The 19,671-nt window shown below is 34.2% G+C and overlaps 1 protein-coding gene across 1 annotated transcript in view; it reads right to left on the minus strand.

Moving 5' to 3' along the window:
• Window positions 1-8,814: 8,814 nt before the first annotated feature.
• ZC2HC1A (zinc finger C2HC-type containing 1A) overlaps window positions 8,815-19,671 on the minus strand; it is a 60,681-nt gene continuing 49,824 nt past the window's right edge. The window contains exons 8-9 of the mRNA XM_082675282.1: window positions 17,680-17,787; window positions 8,815-11,313 (exon numbers count right to left, since the gene is read on the minus strand). Of these exons, the coding sequence (XP_082531408.1) occupies window positions 11,148-11,313; window positions 17,680-17,787 (274 nt within the window). The 3' untranslated portion in view covers window positions 8,815-11,147. The remainder of the gene's footprint in view (window positions 11,314-17,679; window positions 17,788-19,671) is intronic.

The following is a 19,671-nucleotide window of genomic DNA, read 5'->3' on the forward strand; positions in this document are numbered from 1 at the left end:
ATTTAAGAAAATTGAAATTGTTTCAAGTATCTTTTCTGACCACAATGCTATGAGACTAGATTTCAATTACAGGAAAAGATCTGTAAAAAATACAAACACATGGAGGCTAAACAATACACTATGTAATAACGAAGTGAGCACTGAAGAAATCAAACAGGAAATTAAAAAGTACCTAGAAACAAATGACAATGGAGACACGACAACCCAAAACCTATGGGATGCAGCAAAAGCAGTTCTAAGAGGGAAGTTTATAGCAATACAATCCTATCTTAAGAAACAGGAAACATCTCGAATAAACAACGTAACCTTGCACCTAAAGCAATTAGAGAAAGAAAAACAAAAAAAAACCCCAAAGTTAGCAGAAGAAATCATAAAGATCAGGTCAGAAATAAATGAAAAAGAAATGAAGGAAACGATAGCAAAGATCAATAAAACTAAAAGCTGCTCCTTTGAGAAGATAAACAAAATTGATAAACCATTAGCCAGACCCATCAAGAAAAAAAGGGAGAAGACTCAAATCAACAGAATTAGAAATGAAAAAGGAGAAGTAACAACTGACACTGCAGAAATACAAAAGATCATGAGAGATTACTACAAGCAACTCTATGCCAATAAAATGGACAACCTGGAAGAAATAGACAAATTCTTAGAAAAGCACAACCTGCCAAGACTGAATCAGGAAGAAATAGAAAATATGAACAGACCAATCACAAGCACTGAAATTGAAACTGTGATTAAAAATCTTCCAACAAACAAAAGCCCAGGACCAGATGGCTTCACAGGCGAATTCTATCAAACATTTAGAGAAGAGCTAACACCTATCCTTCTCAAACTCTTCCAAAATATAGCAGAGGGAGGAACACTGCCAAACTCATTCTACGAGGCCACCATCACCCTGATACCAAAAACAGACAAGGATGTCACAAAGAAAGAAAACTACAGGCCAATATCACTGATGAACATAGATGCAAAAATCCTCAACAAAATACTAGAAAACAGAATCCAACAGCACATTAAAAGGATCATACACCATGCTCAAGTGAGGTTTATTCCAGGAATGCAAGGATTATTTAATATACAAATATCAATCAACGTGATACACCATATTAACAAATTGAAGGAGAAAAACCGTATGATCATCTCAATAGATGCAGAGAAAGCTTTCGACAAAATTCAACACCCATTTATGATAAAAACCCTGCAGAAAGTAGGCATAGAGGGAACTTTCCTCAACATAATAAAGGCCATATATGACAAACCCACAGCCAACATAGTCCTCAATGGTGAAAAACTGAAAGCATTACCACTAAGATCAGGAACAAGACAAGGTTGCCCACTCTCACCAGTCTTATTCAACATACTTTTGGAAGTTTTCGCCACAGCAATCAGAGAAGAAAAGGAAATAAATGGAATCCAAATTGGAAAAGAAGTAAAGCTGTCACTGTTTGCAGATGACATGATACTATACATAGAGAATCCTAAAGACGCTACCAGAAAACTACTAGAGCTAATCAGTAGAATTGGTAAAGTAGCAGGATACAAAATTAATGCACAGAAATCTCTGGCATTCCTATACACTAATGATGAAAAATCTGAAGGTGAAATCAAGAAAACACTCCCATTTACCATTGCAACAAAAAGAATAAAATATCTAGGAATAAACCTACCTAAGGAGACAAAAGACCTGTATGCAGAAAATTATAAGACACTGATGAAAGAAATTAAAGATGATACAAATAGATGGAGAGATATACCATGTTCTTGGATTGGAAGAATCAACATTGTGAAAATGACTCTACTACCCAAAGCAATCTACAGATTCAATGCAATCACTATCAAACTACCACTGGTATTTTTCACAGAACTAGAACAAAAAATTTTACAATTTGCATGGAAACACAAAAGACCTCGAATAGCCAAAGCAATCTTGAGAACGAAAAACGGAGCTGGAGGATTCAGGCTCCCTGACTTCAGACTATACGAAAAAGCTACAGTAATCAAGACAGTATGGTACTGGCACAAAAACAGAAAGATAGATCAATGGAACAGGATAGAAAACCCAGAGATAAACCCATGCACATATGGTCACCTTATCTTTGATAAAGGAGGCAGGAATGTACAATGGAGAAAGGACAGCCTCTTCAATAAGTGGTGCTGGGAAAACTGGACAGGTACATGTAAAAGTATGCGATTAGAACACCCTAACACCATTCACAAAAATAAGCTCAAAATGGATTAAAGACCTAAATGTAAGGCCAGAAACTATCAAACTCTTAGAGGAAAACATAGGCAGAACACTCTATGACATAAATCACAGCAAGATCCTCCTGACTCACCTCCTAGAGAAATGGAAAGAAAAACAAAAATAAACAAATGGGACCTAATGAAACTTCAAAGCTTTTGCACAGCAAAGGAAACCATAAACAAGACCAAAAGACAACCTTCAGAATGGGAGAAAACATTTGCAAATGAAGCAACTGACAAAGGATTAATCTCCAAAATTTATTAGCAGCTCATGCAGCTCAATAACAAAAAAACAAACAACCCAATCCAAAAATGGGCAGAAGACCTAAACAGACATTTCTCCAAAGAAGATATACAGATTGCCAACAAACGCATGAAAGAATGCTCAACATCATTAATCATCAGAGAAATGCAAATCAAAACTACAATGAGATATCATCTCACACCGGTCAGAATGGCCATCATCAAAAAATCTAGAAACAATAAATGCTGGAGAGGGTGTGCAGAAAATGGAACACTCTTGCACTGCTGGTGGGAATGTGAATTGGTACAGCCACTATGGAGAACAGTATGGATGTTCCTTAAAAAACTACAAATAGAACTACCATATGACCCAGCAATCCCACTGCTGGGCATATACCCTGAGAAAAACATAATTCAAAAAGAGTCATGTACCAAAATGTTCATTGCAGCTCTATTTACAATAGCCAGGAGATGGAAACAACCTAAGTGTCCATCATCGGATGAACGGATAAAGAAGATGTGGCACATATATACAATGGAATATTACTCAGCCATAAAAAGAAATGAAATTGAGTTATTTGTAGTGAGGTGTATGGACCTAGAGTCTGTCATACAGAGTGAGGTAAGTCAGAAAAAGACACATACCGTATGCTAACACATATATATGGAATCTAAGAAAAAAAAATGTCATGAAGAACCTAGGGGTAAGACAGGAATAAAGACACAGACCTACTAGAGAATGGACTTGAGGATATAGGAAGGGGGAAGGGTAAGCTGTGACAAAGTAAGAGAGTGGCATGGACATATATACACTACCAAACGTAAAATAGATAGCTAGTGGGAAGCAGTCGCATAGCACAGGGAGATCAGCTCCGTGCTTTGTGACCACCTGGATGGGTGGGATAGGGAGGGTGGGAGGGAAGGAGATGCAAAAGGCAGGAGATATGGGGACATATGTATATGTATAACTGATTCACTTTGCTATAAAGCAGAAACTCTCACACCATTGTAAAAATTATACTCCAATAAAGTATACTCCAATTATACTCCAATAAAGATGTAAAAAAATAAATGCTAATTATATGACACGATAGAGGTGTTGGCTAAGGCTATGGTGGTAAGCATTTCGCACTATATAAGTGTATCAAATAAACACCTTGTACACCTTAAACTTACATAATGTTACATCGATGTATTACATCGATTATCTCTCATAAAGCTGTTAAAAATAAATACATGAAGTGTCTGTTTAACCAATCTGATTGTACTTATATTCAATTTTTTTAACTCTTAAATTTATGTATCTTAATACATAAATATTAAGATGCATAATATTAATACATATATAATAATATAGCCTATAAAATTTAAATAAGCAACAGAGTTTTTAAGTCAAAGTAAATGCTATATCAAAAAACAGAAAGAAACTTTATAAAATATATTTTTCTTAACCATATTTGCTTAATTATCCTACTATCAGTTACTACTAATCACCGTTATTGACTAGTTCTGTTGTTTTGTTTAAATGGTAGCATTTATGTAACAGAAAAGTAAAGAAGACATAATTTCAAATAAACACTCATTTTTGATACTTAAAAAAAAAAAATTCAGTTTGTGATTATCTAACACCATGCTTGGGATGAGGAAAGTTGTCTTAACTCAGTACATTAAAGAGTCCAGCTGTAGAATATGGTTTTAAGCACTTTTCAAAAGTGAAGCACAAGGTCATACCAAAGTCTACCTTTGAAAGGTTTTTTAGTTCAAATAACAGATGCCAGTCTACTTAGTTTAAGCAAAAAGGAATTTGTTAAAAGCTATTGGGTAACTCACAGAATCTCTGGAAGAGCCCGCTAATCAAGTCTGGCAGTTGTTCAGCCAGAAACAATGCCCAAATCATAATGAAACACTACTCCAGTGGAGGACAGTCAGCTAAAGTGCCACCATGGGGACATGTGACTTTAAATTTTCAAGTTAAAAGTAAAACAACTGGGCTTCCCTGATGGCGCAGTGGTTGAGAGTCCGCCTGCCGATGCAAGGGACAAAGGTTCGTGCCCCGGTCCAGGAAGATCCCGCATGCCGCGGTGAGGCTGGGCCCATGAGCCATGGCCCCTGAGCCTGCGCGTCCGGAGCCTGTGCTCCGCAACGGGAGAGGCCACAACAGTGAGAGGCCCGCCTACCGCAAAAAAAAAAAAAAAAAAAAGAGTAACAAGTCACATCTTGCAATAAGGGTGCAATTTCTTGACTCTGCCACAGTCCCCTTCAAAGTCCTGTGTCTCCCCACCATCCTCAATAGAAAAAGATGCTACACAGCATCTGCTTCCCCGCATTACTTGTTTCAGAATCTGAGTCTGGTCCGTAGTTCCCAAGTCACATGACTACTCCTTAGCCACAAGAAAGGATGGAAAACTAAACTCTGGCAATGATTTCAAGGCAGTGAGATTCAATACAGAAAACTCACCAAACACAGGATTTTCAAAAGATGCTGTCCATAAACTGGACAAATGCCCATTACAGATAGTAAGAAAATTTGTTTAAAATTAGATCAAGATAAATTTTCACTACTAGCTATGTTTTGAGCAGTGTTTAACTACTAGTATTGTTCAAAGTTTTCTACTTAAATTATAGTAAAGTATCTAAGGCAGTGAGTGATAAGTACCCCTCCGCCTCATACCAGCTTTCTGGTAATGGCATCAGTGAGAAACAATCTTTCTAGAGATACTTGAGGGAGAATCATAACACTGTTTATCAAAAGCAAAGACCATGAGAATACAGTGCCTCGCCAAGGATACAGAGCTGATCTAGCAGATGTGTTGCTCATTCAAATGGTGTTTTGATTTTGTCTATAGTAAGGAATAAATTGAAAAACAAACCTATTGTTTTAAATTTTCAAATTAACAGAATAGTATGTTTCCAAAGAGAATCACCCTTGAAGAATTAGTGTTCAAAATAAAGAATTTCTGATGTTTCTTGTGAGGTACGTATGACTTTTCCCTATAAGGACTCTTAAGTTTGGGAAGATTAGTAAAAATGGAAATCTATTTTTAAAACTTTCTGGTTCTTAAAGTATTCTTCTTGATTAAAATAACAAGAAGAAAGTAAGATAACTTAAAAAAATCTTTAAAGTTTTAAAGTATAGTAGGTATGTGAAAATAGATGTGAATGTTTCAAATACACACACACATACACATACACACATATACACACACATACACACACACATACACACATACATACACACATATACACACACACATACACGCACACACACACACATATTTTTTTGCCCCCGCAGCTCAAAAATGGAATGGCAAAAACCAAAAAACCTCTAAAATATTTAGACCAGGTTTAATTTTTACTTTATGTTCTATAAATTAAAATTTCACTTGTATTCCTTGGACTCTTCAAATCACAGGTGATAAACAGTTAAGGGAAGGAGGGCTATACAAGAATATAATACGACTAAAATTCAAGAAAAATTATCTTATTAAAATTATACATAGAGTTGACAGAAACCACTTTCAGCAACAGGTATCAGAAACAAACTAGCTTAACTATATTACAAGGGCTATCATCTACATTTGTGAATGTCAGAAAACAAATGAAGATGAGGTAGTGATTTTAAATAAACGATTATCACATACAAGTGATTCTGAAAAACATAACCCTCATTTTTTAAAGATTAAAAAAGTATTATATATTCATTTAAAAATTGGCAATACAAAAAATATAAAGAATATGTAACATCACAAATACTTAGTAGAAACAAGGAAAATATGATAAGGAATATATTTCAAGCCTTTTTATTTGTGCAATCTTTTATATAGCTGGAATCATATTTTACACACATTCCCTATTTTAGGCTATTTGTCCTAATAAAACATAACCTCATCATGCCATTAAAAATTATTTGAAAGTGCTTTATTAACTAATTTTTATCACTACAAATAGTAGTACTATTAAATGTATTCTGCATAAATATTTTTCTTTAGATTACTCCTTCAAGAAGAAATACATCTTAGAAATAAAATTACTGGGTTATGAGGCATGTGTATTTTAAAGGCTTTTAAAGTAAATTTTAGTCAACTTCTTCAAAAAGTATCATCAATTTATATCTCCGCCATCAGTAGATAAGGACATTTATCTTAATGCCCCAGATAGTTTTCAGTTTTATTATAATTTAAGATCGCTGATTTGATGAGTGAAAATCAGCATTTCATTGTCAAGTATAATCTACTCACCAATACTGGCAGCCTCCTAACCCTGGCCTTATTGTTGCAGATTCAAAACAGGCACAGAAACGGAGCAGATAGGAAAAAAAAAAAAAAAAGGACAGTGAAAGTTAAAGTGAAGAGTTATGTGAGATAAGATTGAACAGCTGGAATTTTCAGTAACTTTTACTCAGTACTGATTTTCCTCAGTCCTCAGGACAGTCCACGTAAGTTCACATTTTACAGCTCTGACAGACCCCACCACACACATATCCTTCTCCACTGTCACTTGCCTTTTCCCCACTAAAAGGTGGTGCAGCTCTCACTTATATTCTACCAAGTTTTCTCCTAAGCATTGGCACAAGGAAGGAAAAAAAAAGAAAATAGGAAATGGTCAACTGTATGACTTGTGATAAGAAGCTTCAACGCTTAATAAAGCATTTTGTTGGTACTTTTGTAAGGAAAAGTTCCAGTAAGATGAATCCTTTCACAACACTGTAAATCAACTATACTTCAATTTTTAAAAATCCTTCTTTTTGTCCTAAGTTGTAATAGTCTGTTTATGTAACAGCTTTTCCAAATAAATTATCAACTTCAAGACAGGGACTAAATCACATTTTACTTATATCTCTTGATTCCTAGCATTTCATAGATTTAAGAACATGTAAAGCATTTTTTTAACTGTTTGGAAAGTTTTAGCTTTGTGCATCTTACATTAGTTGGTCTAACCACTTATTTAGCACCTATCTAAATCGATGTCACTTGCGTATGTTAGATATAATGTTAAGACTAGCTGATTGAAGGAAAAAAAAAATCTCCATCTTAAAAGGAGACTGTAACTGTTATACAATTAAGATGAAATGTTAAAGTAATAGTACAAGAATTATTTGGTAATGTGCATAAGTAATATGTTTGAGATACATAATTTTGCTAACAAAATTATGTGAGGTGTTAATATGAAATATTTCTATCAAAACCTGCCAGGCTGGTACCCAAAATGAGCTACACTAGGTTTCTTAAAAACAAACAAACAAAAAAACATATGGGATATTAAAATCACGACAAAATAAACAGCAAAAAACTACATCTTTTAAATCTCTGTAATTTCACGTTATCAAAAAAATATACTTATTGCTGAGCGGCCTTCAAGTAATAGCTGGAGGCTGGCAATATAAATTATCCAAAAGCACCCTCTAGTGGCAAAAAAGCAATTCACATATAAAAGCAAAATTGTATAAAAATAATGAATGTCATGACAATAATATTTAACTAAAAATTTTCTAAATGAAAATAAAAATGAGTGTGGCTACCATAAACTTTGTTTCAATGATTCTCCACCGCTCTATGCAATAACATAGTTGAAAAAAATCAACCTTAGTACTAAAAATACACTTACCATTAAAAAACTGAAAATATACTTAGCATATAAAAATACATATATCTGTAATGCTAATAAAGACATAAGAGTTCTGCTGACTTTCTGTAGCTATGTACCTATTCTACTATTTTTTCATTCCCTGAGCTTCTACTCATGGTAGAAAGTGTCCACCTCTAGCCTAAGGAAAATTGAGTGCAAATTAAACATGTCTAATCTGATTTTTTCACTAGAGACAGCTCCTGTTTAAAATTTTAAATATGATGATCTAAATCACTAAGTAGTCATCACAAATACTTTCTGCCATTCAACTGTATATTAACTAATTAGAAATATCCATAATGTTTCCTATCAACCTTGATTTCCCTAATGTTTTCAACTGCTAAATTTTATTGGCTATGAAGAGAATGTTTCTATGCCTTAAAAATCTTGTGAAGAAACATTTATAATGCTTTGAAGTTATAAAACATTTCAATTCAATAAAATAGTAATAATTTTTTTAAAAGCTGACAGCACAAAAAAACTGCCAAAGAGAACTCTTCTCATTAAAAAGTCTATATTCTGACTTCGAATATTTTCTTTATATTTCAGTACATTCCTATCTTTCTACCTGTTTCTGGATAAAAGATAAGACATCAGTGAAAACCAACTAGCATTTTTTTGCTTCATGTCTTTATTGAACAGGTTCAAAAATGAAGACATTATTTGTAATTAAAAAACAGTGAACAAGAGACAACAACAGCCATAATAATCTTACTTTTCCAAGCTAATAACTTTCAGAATATTACATAAGCAATTTTTACATTTTTAATTTATGCTTACAGTCATATTTTTATCCTACCACAATGGAAAATACTTGTGAAAATAAATAAAAATAAAATAAGTGATGCATAGATCAAGGAAAATTTCTTAAAAACTGAACTATTGCACAACAAATCAACATGAGAATAATATATGCAAGTAATATAAAAATGCATTTAAATACATTGCATCATGGTTCATAATTCATAAATATATTTCACCTACTTACTGTTTATAATAATCTCTGGGTTCTGGAATTAGATGATTTCTTACCAACCCATTTCCATGTAGTACATTATAACATTTACTTGCCACAGTAAAATTCAGTGAGAAACAAACGTGCCACTTTAAGCTCATTCACCTATCCCTTCCTTGGGCAGACAAAAAATGTGATCTTTAAAAATATTTGAAAGAAGACAGTGCTCAATTCTAGATCAAGACAAGAGTTTGAAGTTCTTCTTCATATGATTTATAATAATTAGAACAGAAGAACAAACTATTGAAATGGAATCCTAACATGTACATTATTCTCCTAAATTTATTACAGCTTATTCTAGTTGATGGAATAAGCTGTAATATTTTTTTTGACTTTTGACCCTTCCTTTTGACCAATATGACTGAATAAAGGCAACCAGAAAAAAAATTAATAGAAAGGAAAGAAACTATAAGGTAAATAATTCCCATTCCTACTAAGTTATCCCCTGCCCAAATGGAAAAAAAAAAAAACAAAAACCCAAAACAAAAAAACTAATGAATAAAATTATAAAGTATATGTATAAATAAATTTCAGAGAAAATTATAAGCCACAAATTTCTACAATGATCCTTACAATTGATCAGAATCATAAATAAGAAGTTAGAAACTACCTATATAGATCTGCTTGTACCTTTATAATAAGATCAAGGCTCTGTTAGGTTTGATTCGACAGAAACTACTACTGAATTACTGAATATGGCTGCACAAGCAATCAAAGGTGTCTACTACTAAATACTATGTTACACTGAAAGTGACAATGACTAAAAGCGGTATTTTAGTCAAAGTTAAAGAGGAAGTATAATTACATTTTTGTGAATGTTTAATTACATAATAAATCAGCTATCCATTAAAGCAATGCATTTTCAGTGGCTTTTTATTCTGATGTGAATGGTGATCCAGTGTTTAACACTAGAAAGGAAGTATGAGTAGGAAAAATTAGATGTTCTCTTAACCTACCCATAACTACATATAACTATACATCAAGTGACTAAAATTCAAATCCTTTTAAACCTGCATGCCCTGCACTAATGATTAATTATGGAAGTTACTGTCTATTAGGTGAGATGGTTTGTTTTAAAATCCATTAATATGATTTCTTCTAAATCAAGTACATAGATATAAATGCAAGATTTTGCAAGGAGTTTTTTGCATCTTCTATTAAATAATTAATATGCAAACTTTGCAAAAATGAAGTAGCAAATTAAAATTACTGTTCAGACATGAGTTTATGGAAAAGAAAGGAAAAAGTGAAATTAGAAAGAATATATGTTCAACTAATACACAGTTAACAAATCATTCAGCTATAACTAGAATGAGATACATCTGTATTTTCAGCCTTGTAGCTCCAAAAAAAAAAATTGCATAATTGCATTTTAAAGAATTGAGCAAAGATCTCTAAATTATATAATCAATAATACACCGAGTAAAGGGCAACAGAGACCATAGGGGTTTTTTTCCCCTCTCCTTCTAAAAAATATTTATAAAATTAATAATTAAAGAGCTCTACAGAAAAATGACCTCACATAACTAAGTGTAACTAAAAATATTCTCTTCAGTTCCAAAATTCCAAGCATCCCATCCTAAATGATACTATCTGAAAATAGGTACCAATAATAAAAATGTTTATTCTGATCTTCTGCTCAAAGTAATGATCATCCTCAAGCTTAAAGGGCTAAGCACTAGTGTTTGAGAGTTGGTGGAGGTATGCTTAATGTGCTTTAACAACAACAGAAAAGTAATACCTAAGTTAATGATTCCACTTGAAATTATTTTCTGACTGATAAGTGAACATCTCCTTGTATGGCACAGTTTAGGTTGTCAGGTATTTATTATATACAGTATATGTACACACACATATATACACACACACATTACACAGCCAAAGGATTATGCTCCAAAAACTGTTGAAAAAAGTATTATGAATGATTTTAGCACAAGATCACTAGAGGAAGTGCTCTAGATGTCCAAGCAGCAACAGTCATAAAATTCTGGACTTAGCTCTTTTTCTGTTTGGATTCTGTTCACAGAACCATTCTTCGAACGCCACATTCGCAGCAGAACTTTGCCCATTCTACAGGGTATTTAGTCCCACACTCATGGCAGAATTTTGGTAAGTGTCCCACTGAGTTTCCTTCAATGCCTTTAATGTTTCCACCATTAAGTGAGGAGACATAGTCTCCATCTGGCCTGGGGAGGTACAGAAAGAGAGTAGAAACACAAAGTTCATGTCAGTAGTTTTCAATCTGTAAGCCTTGGGAAACAGAACATAATATTAAGTGTAACTAAAAGCCTGCTTAATCTCATTGTTAATATTCTTCTAGTTCAGATTAAACAAAATCCATGGGGTCTTTTTCTAACCACTCCATCATGATCCATTGTTCTATTTGTCTACCCTTGAATCAGTATCACACTAATTACTATAGCTTCACAAATCATTCATGCATTATTCTTTAACTTGTCCTGGCTAATGTTAGGCTTTTGTTCTTTCATATGTAAAGAACTTGTCAGGATTCATAAACTTTGTTTGAAAATGGCACAGAATTTATACACTGATTTAGGAGAGAATAGATAGCTTTATAATATTGAATTTTCTATTTTATAAAGAAGGTATATTTCATCTTTGAAGTTTTGTAATTTTCTCCATCAAAGTTAAACTTCTTGCTTGGTTTTTAAATTGATTCCTAAATACCTTAAGTGAGAGAGAGAGAGAGAGAGAGAGAGAGAATGTTTCTGAAGACTGCATTTTCTGTTTGTTGCTGATAAACAGATTGCAATAACTTTCAATATAATGATAAGAAAACCAGCAAATTTATTAAAAGACTTCATTATTATTTATTAATTTGTCTTTTTTTAGGTATTCTATATATAATCATAATATATATATGTAAATATATCAGTTTTGTGTCCTTATTTCCATGTCTTGTAATTTTAATTTTTTTTACTACACTAGCTAGATGAAAATAGAAATTACAGCCGACATTCTTGTGTTATTTCTGCTTTTACAGAAAATGCTTCTTACATGCCACCACTAAATATGAAGAGTGATGTAGGGTTCTAGTAAATCTAGCGTTCTTGTCAATTTAACGACATTCCCTTCTATTCCCAATTTTCTAAGAGCTTTTTTAAAAAAAATCAAAAATAGGTGGTAAATCATATATTATTATTTGACGAATATTTTTTAACCCTTCCATCTGTTGATGTGAAAAATTATATTAATAGACTTTCTAATGTTAAATCAATCATTTTCTGTGATGAATCTACAGTGTCATGAATTTCACGTCTGTGGCCTGGGTTTGATAAATTTCTTGGAGATTTTTGTATGTATTTTCAAGTTTATAAGTAAGCCTGATCATAATTTTGCATTCTCTCATTAGTCTGGATATCACGGTTTCACTAACCTTTGAAAATAAGTTGAAGAATGTTGTTTTTCACCTCACTCTCCTGGAAAAGTTTGGTAGAACTTACTATATAAAACTATCATGAGCCCATTTTGTGTGTGTGCGTCTGTGTGTGTGTGTGTGTGTACACCGTATGTGTGTGTACGTGCACTCGTGCAGTGAGGAAGCAAGCATAGTTTAATTACTGATCCAATTTCTTTAATGATTATAGTTTCTAGGTCATTTGAAATAAGTTTTCAAAAGTTATATTTTTCTAGGAAATTGTGCATTTTATCTGTTTCAAGTTACTGGCAAAAAGTTGTTCTTATAATTTTAAATCTCTGCTGCATCTGTGGTTGCATTCCTCTTTTCATTCTGCATATTATTTGTACCGTCTCTCCTTTTTTGTTGATCCATCTTGAGAAGTTTAGCATTTTAAATCAACCAACCTTCTCGTTTTGTGAGTCTTCATCATGTGTTATTCATTCACTTATTCATTTAAAAATATTTACTGGGAGCCTAGTTTACGTAAAGTACTCCTCTTGATCCTAGAGTTAAGAGCAGTAACAAAACAGATAAGAATCCCTGTGCCTAGGGAGCTTAGTTTTATGGAGAAGAAACAACATAAATAACATATATAGCATGTCAGCTAGAAAACAATAAAGCAAAGAGGACATGGTAAAGGGTGGCAGAGACTGGTCAGAGCCGTTAGGATTGCAGTAGAGGGGATGAAGAATGAAAGAGTTTGGAGCATGTTGTGACAACAAAGTAAATTAGAACAAAGGGCCTGACAAAATTCAACCTGATGACAGCAGGCTGATGAGAATTTGAATTAATTAAAGGTGAAGTACCACACAGAATCCTGAAGCTCCCTCTCTACCTCCTGCCAACAAAGATACAGAAGCCAAGATTCGGATCTACTGGTCTAATCAGGATCTCTTGCAGTTGCTGAGCACCATCCGGGAGGAAGCTCCTATTTGACCACCAGTTTTTTTCCTTAATGCTCTCCATTATAATCTTTTTATTTCATTAATTTCTGTTTTATCTTTATTATTTCATGTACTATTAGTTTAGATTTACTTAATTACTGATTTCTTCACCGGTCCGCCTTGCAAAATTCCTCCTCTTCTGGACACTTAACTCTTTCCTACGATACCCCCTTTGAAGGTTCTTTTAGTCACGGTCTACAGCTGGTAAATTTTCTCAATATTTTTTGTCTGAAAACAGCTTTATTTCATTTTCATTCTTGGACTGACAGTAGAGCTCAGTGGTTCACAAAGAGATGTCCTTAATCTGGCAGCATCAGCATCACGTGAGAATTTACTATAAATGCAAACCTGTGCCCCACTCCAGACCCCACTGACTCTGAAATCCTCAGGTGGGGACAACGAGCTGTGTTGAAATCAGTGCTCCAGGGGATTCTGATGCACATTAAAGCTCGAGAACCACTGGTTCAGCTGGTGAACAATCAAAGGTCCACAGTTATTTTCCCTCGGCACCCTGAATGTGTGGATCGATTTCCATTGTCTATTGGCTCCAAGTGTTGCAAGCGAGCTCTGTACTAGCTGGGTGATCCTCACATTGTCTAAGTAACGTCTTTCCTCTGTGGCTACTTTTAAGACCTCCTCATGGTCTGTCTTCCCAAGTTTCATTACAATGCATCTACATGTTGTTTTCATTTCATTTGTCCTGCTTGGGACTATTGTTGTTTGATTATGAGAACTCATGGTTTTCATTAATCCTGGATTATTTGCAGGTATAAATTATTCAAATGTTGCCTCTCACTCACTCTAGTTTCTTTCGACCTCTGACTCAACACATCATAGACCTTATTTTACCACCTATGATTTTTAATCTCTCTCACGCTTTCCTTCTCTTAGGACTACACTCTAGATAATGTCTTTGAATCTTTCCTCTAGTTCACTCCTCTCTTCTTCAGCCGGGTCTCATCTACAATTTAAACACCATCTTTTGAGGTTTTTTCCCCTTATATTGAGTTGTTTGGTTCTTTTGTAAAGATGCTCTAATCTTTTTTTGATAGTATATTATCACTGTCAATGACTTCAATTCCCTGTCTTGTTTCCTTATATACTTCAAACTGACTTATTTTACAAGTCATAATTATGATGATTTCAGTATCATAAGTCATGGGCACATGTGTTCGTTTTTTTTGCTTTCATGACTGATTCCTTGTTTCCTTGTACAGTGTGAAATTTCCATGTGTGTTCTGTAATTCAGAATTGCAAGCTCATGTTTATTTACCTGTGAGAATCAGGAGGCCTGGGTTAACAGCATTTCACACCAGAGATGATTCCTTTTGCTTTTGCTTTTACAAGCTCCAAGGAAGCTCTTAAACCAAGAGTATCTAAGCTATTTTTTCAGTTAAGAATTTCTTAGAATATGCAGATGTTGTGCTTTCAAACCTTAAACTCATGGGAAGGTGCGCCTATAGTTATGAATTATTGGTGGGAATTCTCACATCCCTCTGAGCCATGGCTGAGACAGACAAGTTTCCTTGGAGTCTCTTATTCCTGGGTGGTAAAAAAAATTGTTTTTCCTAGTCCATCCTTTCACTGAGAGATAACCCTTTGATTACTGTGAGAGAAGGGTTAACACACTCTTTCTCCTTTTCTGTGGACATATTTGACCTTGGGATAACTTCCTAGCTCTGTTTAATGAAAACCCAACATAGGTGAAATGCCAGCTGTGTTTCTAGGCAACGGTGTTTGTAAGCAGTCCACTGAAACTGGATATCTCCCTCAGGATAACCTGGAAGCTATGCCTATGAAACTGTTATATGAGATACTGGTTCCCTTTGGGGACAAAGGATTTCTCATTAAACTGTCCCTACACCCACCTATGAGAACTTATTCTCTCACACCTAAGCTGTCAGCTAGACAGCCAAGGAAGACGAGCTCCAGGACCGCTGCAAGGGCTCCCATGAAAGAGAAACACCTAACACTGCCCTGCTATTATCCTATATTTCTGTACACAATTCCAGTGACAAATGTAATATACTGTCATATAAGTATCTCTGGCTAAGTCTAAGAAGACTCCTTACTGAATCTTTCAAGAGTCTTGGCTTAGAGCAAGAGGCACGGCGGGAACGGCGGGAAGGGTAAGGAAAAGTTGTTTTTAACACTCCATTTTGTACAAGTCCAAGAAGTCAACTCCTCTCTCCCACAATGACCTTAAAACTCAAGTCTCTACATAGTGAAGATCACTGAAAACCTCAAATGTAGCTGCAGTGTGACAGTTAATTTACAATTTGACCTCTAGCTTCCTTTATATTTTCGTCTGTAAAAGTTCCCGTTACTTTTCTGAGAGCTAAGCTATACATTCAGAAAGATATTTTTTCTTTTTTATCCAGCATTTCTAGGTGTTTTGGGTGGGAGGGGTTGTCCTGGAAATGTAGTCTATCACACTGCCAGAAAAGTAAATCTCTGAGAATTCTCTATCTGTTATGGTTATAATTATTTCTGTCTGGGATGGGGGCAGAGTATAAGTCAAGTGAGTAAGGCTCAAGCCTTCCTATCACATATAAAGCTCTAAAAAGTAAAAAAAAAAAAGAATAAGCCAAACATTTTTTAATGTGATTTTTACTCCTGCCTGTTGACACTTCTTTTGTCCACCTCTTTGGAAAGACAAAATGATCCTTTTATTCAATCATATGTATTTATTAAGTTTTCCATTTTATAAGAATGTTAATCTTATACTCAGCATTGATTGAAAACATGGTTCCACACATATACAACAACATAGTACAACCACACTCCAGGACTCTAAGAAACATAAGTTAACTTCTTTGATATTTAACATGTATTAAAATCTCAGGTGAGACAAACAATATTTCTTATAGAATCTAGCTGAAAAGACAGCAATTCACCAATTCCTCTACGGTCCTCATCTTATGCATAGGCATCACTCTTAAAACTTTCCAAATGGCAGATGCCCAGATCCCACTCTCCAAATTAAAGAAATCAAAATCTCAGGGAGGGACCCTGACGTGTTCATTTTCAGAAAGCTCCACAGATGCTTCTTTTTAATGGGCAACCAGAATGGAGAGCTAGCATCTTAGATACTTGAAAATCTATCCCCGGATTAAATCTGAGTAATGACTATGTACAGGTTACATACTTACAACAAAAGCAGACAATATATACAGTTACACATAACACACCCACATCACAACTGGTTTTGGTGAATCATAGGATGTCACATTATAGGCTTGCATTGAGGGCATCTTAAAAAAAACACCCTATGAAATCCACTGCCATATTTAGTATGGATTCAGTAGGGATGTTAATTAAGAAGTTAACAATTAAGTTATCCAGTGTCTCCTTATGAGAAATCAAAGGAGAACTTTTGAAGCCTCAGAACTAGTTGTACTTTCACAGAGAGAGTGATTTATTTTTCTGTTTTAGCCATCATGAATCATGTAACTACTCCTATCCTCTCCTGTACTTTGGCTCCTAAAACAAAGTTCAAACTCCACTTTGTGTCCCAGGGCTAGTCCATCTCCAGGGTCTCATGACACACATTTTGTGGACTAACCCCATTCCTTTTTCCATTTCTCGTCTTTCCTTTTCCTATTCTTCCTTCATTTAAAAAAAAATGCTGTATCTCACTATACATCATGGCCTTCTGTACCTTTCCTTAAAACCTTCTGGAATAAATTGGGATACATATAAAAAATAAATATAACTGAAATGATTTCATTATATACTTAAAAACAGAGTGAATGTCGAAGCTGTACAAATACTGTGACAGATCAGAAAGGGAAGTACATAGATAATCACAATCTCAGCAGGGGAATTTAAATGTATTAAAACGCTGCTGAAAATTATAATAGCAGTGGTGTAAAGGGTCAATTCAATTTCTAGAGGTAAAAATAAGCATGTTGCAGTTAAAATTAAGACATAAAAAACAAATGCATCCACTGTAAATGAACAAACATCCTTGAGTATTTACCATAAAGATTATAAGGTATAAGAAAACGTTATTTATGCCCAAACTATTTCTTTAGTGTATAACATAAAAGCCAAATTAAATCATATAGCAAAGGAAAAATTAGATTTTCTATAAATAGCCTGATAGAAATTTTTGTATATGGTCCTTGAAAAGCAGCATATACTCATTTTTATTTTAGTTATTAGAATATCAGAGCTAAACATACCTGGCCATGTAGCTCTCAGTATATGTTTTTCTTTTGCTTGTAAGCATACCTGAGGCAGGATTTCTAGCCAAACTAGGTGGTGTGGAATTTCGAGGTTTGATGTTAGCTCTAGAAGAGAGAAAGAGATGGCATAATGAAAAACCTACTGAATAGTAAGCATTTATTTCTCAAATTGCTTATTTACATGATTAGAAAAATAATTAGGTACATATATACAATGGAATATTACTCAGCCATAAAAAGGAATGTAATTGGGTCATGTGAAGGATGTGGATGGGCCTAGAGTCTGTCATACAGAGTGAAGTAAGCCAGAAAGAGAAATACTGTACATTAACACATATATGTGGAATCCAGAAAAATGGTACAGATGAACTTATACGTAGGGCAGGAATGGAGACGCAGACGTAGAGAATGGACATGTGGACACAGGGGGCAGGGGAGGGTGGGACGAATTGGGAAATTAGGTTTGACATAAATATACTACCATGTGTAAAACAGAGAGCTAGTGGGAACCTGCTGCACAGGGAGTTCAGCTCAGTGTTCTGTGATGACCTAGATGGGGGAGGCTGGAGGGGGTGGTAGGAGGGAGGTCCAAGAGGGAGGGGATATAGGTATACGTATAGCTGATTCACTTCATTGTACCGCAGAAACTAACACAACATTGTAAAGCAATTATACTACAATAAAAAATAATAATAATTAGAAGCTGTAGAGAGGTAAATTCAAAAGATTAAAATCCAAATGATTATTTCAAAACTGAAATCCTTAATACTAAGGATAAACCAAAGCATTCTGCATTTACTAACATTATCTTGATGGTACATAAAATCATTTGACATATGTATATATTCTTTAGATGAAATTTATAAGTTAATCATTCTAAAAGGTTTCAAATTTTTTAAAGTTGAAATCTACAGTTCCCTCAAAATAGAGATGTGTTTCGTTAAGTGCCTATGAATAACTGTTAAATAATAATGTTAAAAGCGTATGAGGTGTGGTTAAAAAAATCAGCTAACCATTTTAAAAGGATAATATTCAATTTACGAAAGTCTGTTGTTGGAAAGAGCAACTAAAATAAGTGGGTTAATATAAAGATTTAATTTCACCAACTATACAGCCTGGGCTACCTGTTACCAGTAAAGAAGAAGTTGTGGTTGGATCATAACTGAATTCCCTTTCTGAAACTGTCAGAATCAAAGAAAGCTTGTAAACTATATGAGGTAATAATGGTAAAAGTATAGGCTTTGGAATTCAGATGAATCTGGATTCAAATTCCAACTGTTTCTGAACAACTCTGTGGTAGTGGCAATCTCTCTGAGTCCAAGTTCCCTCATTTATAAGATATGGCCATCATCGCTTATCTTACAGAAAGTTAGATATATAAATTGTAATTTTTATAAACATTTAGCATAGTTGATGGTGGTAATACTACTATGGCTACTGCTACTACAAATTAACATTTATATAACAGTGCTTACTACGTTTGGTATAGCTACTTTTCTAATTGCCTTCATATAAAACTCACTCAATCTTCAAAATAATCCTATGAAGTAGGAAGGATTAATAATTCCATTTTACAAAGGAGGCAACTGAGGCAAAGAGTAATTTACCCAAGGTGACAGACACAGTCAGTATGTTGCAGAACCAGGGGTAAGATGTTCAATACAGTGTTAATTCCCTCCCACTCTTTAGAAATTTAGTCAAATCTTTTCATTTCAGAGATAAGCAATGTTGTGTTATATGATCAAGTAGGATACTTTAAAAAATGCCTTTATATTGGAAGTTCTCAAACTGGCTGAAATTCTTCCTTTTCTACTTATACAGCAAAGTTGGAGAGAGTCTCCCAAAATTTTAAAGGGCTATCTCCAAAATACATGCAGGAAATAACAACATCTACTATTTTTCAAATGCCCATTGCATGCCAAATATGATACCAGGTACTATACATACTTTGCTTCTTTAATCTTCACAAAAATCTCAGAAGATATTATT

This window comes from Grampus griseus (assembly GCF_964374135.1).
Source record: "Grampus griseus genome assembly, chromosome: 17".
Taxonomy (NCBI): Eukaryota; Metazoa; Chordata; class Mammalia; order Artiodactyla; family Delphinidae; genus Grampus; species Grampus griseus.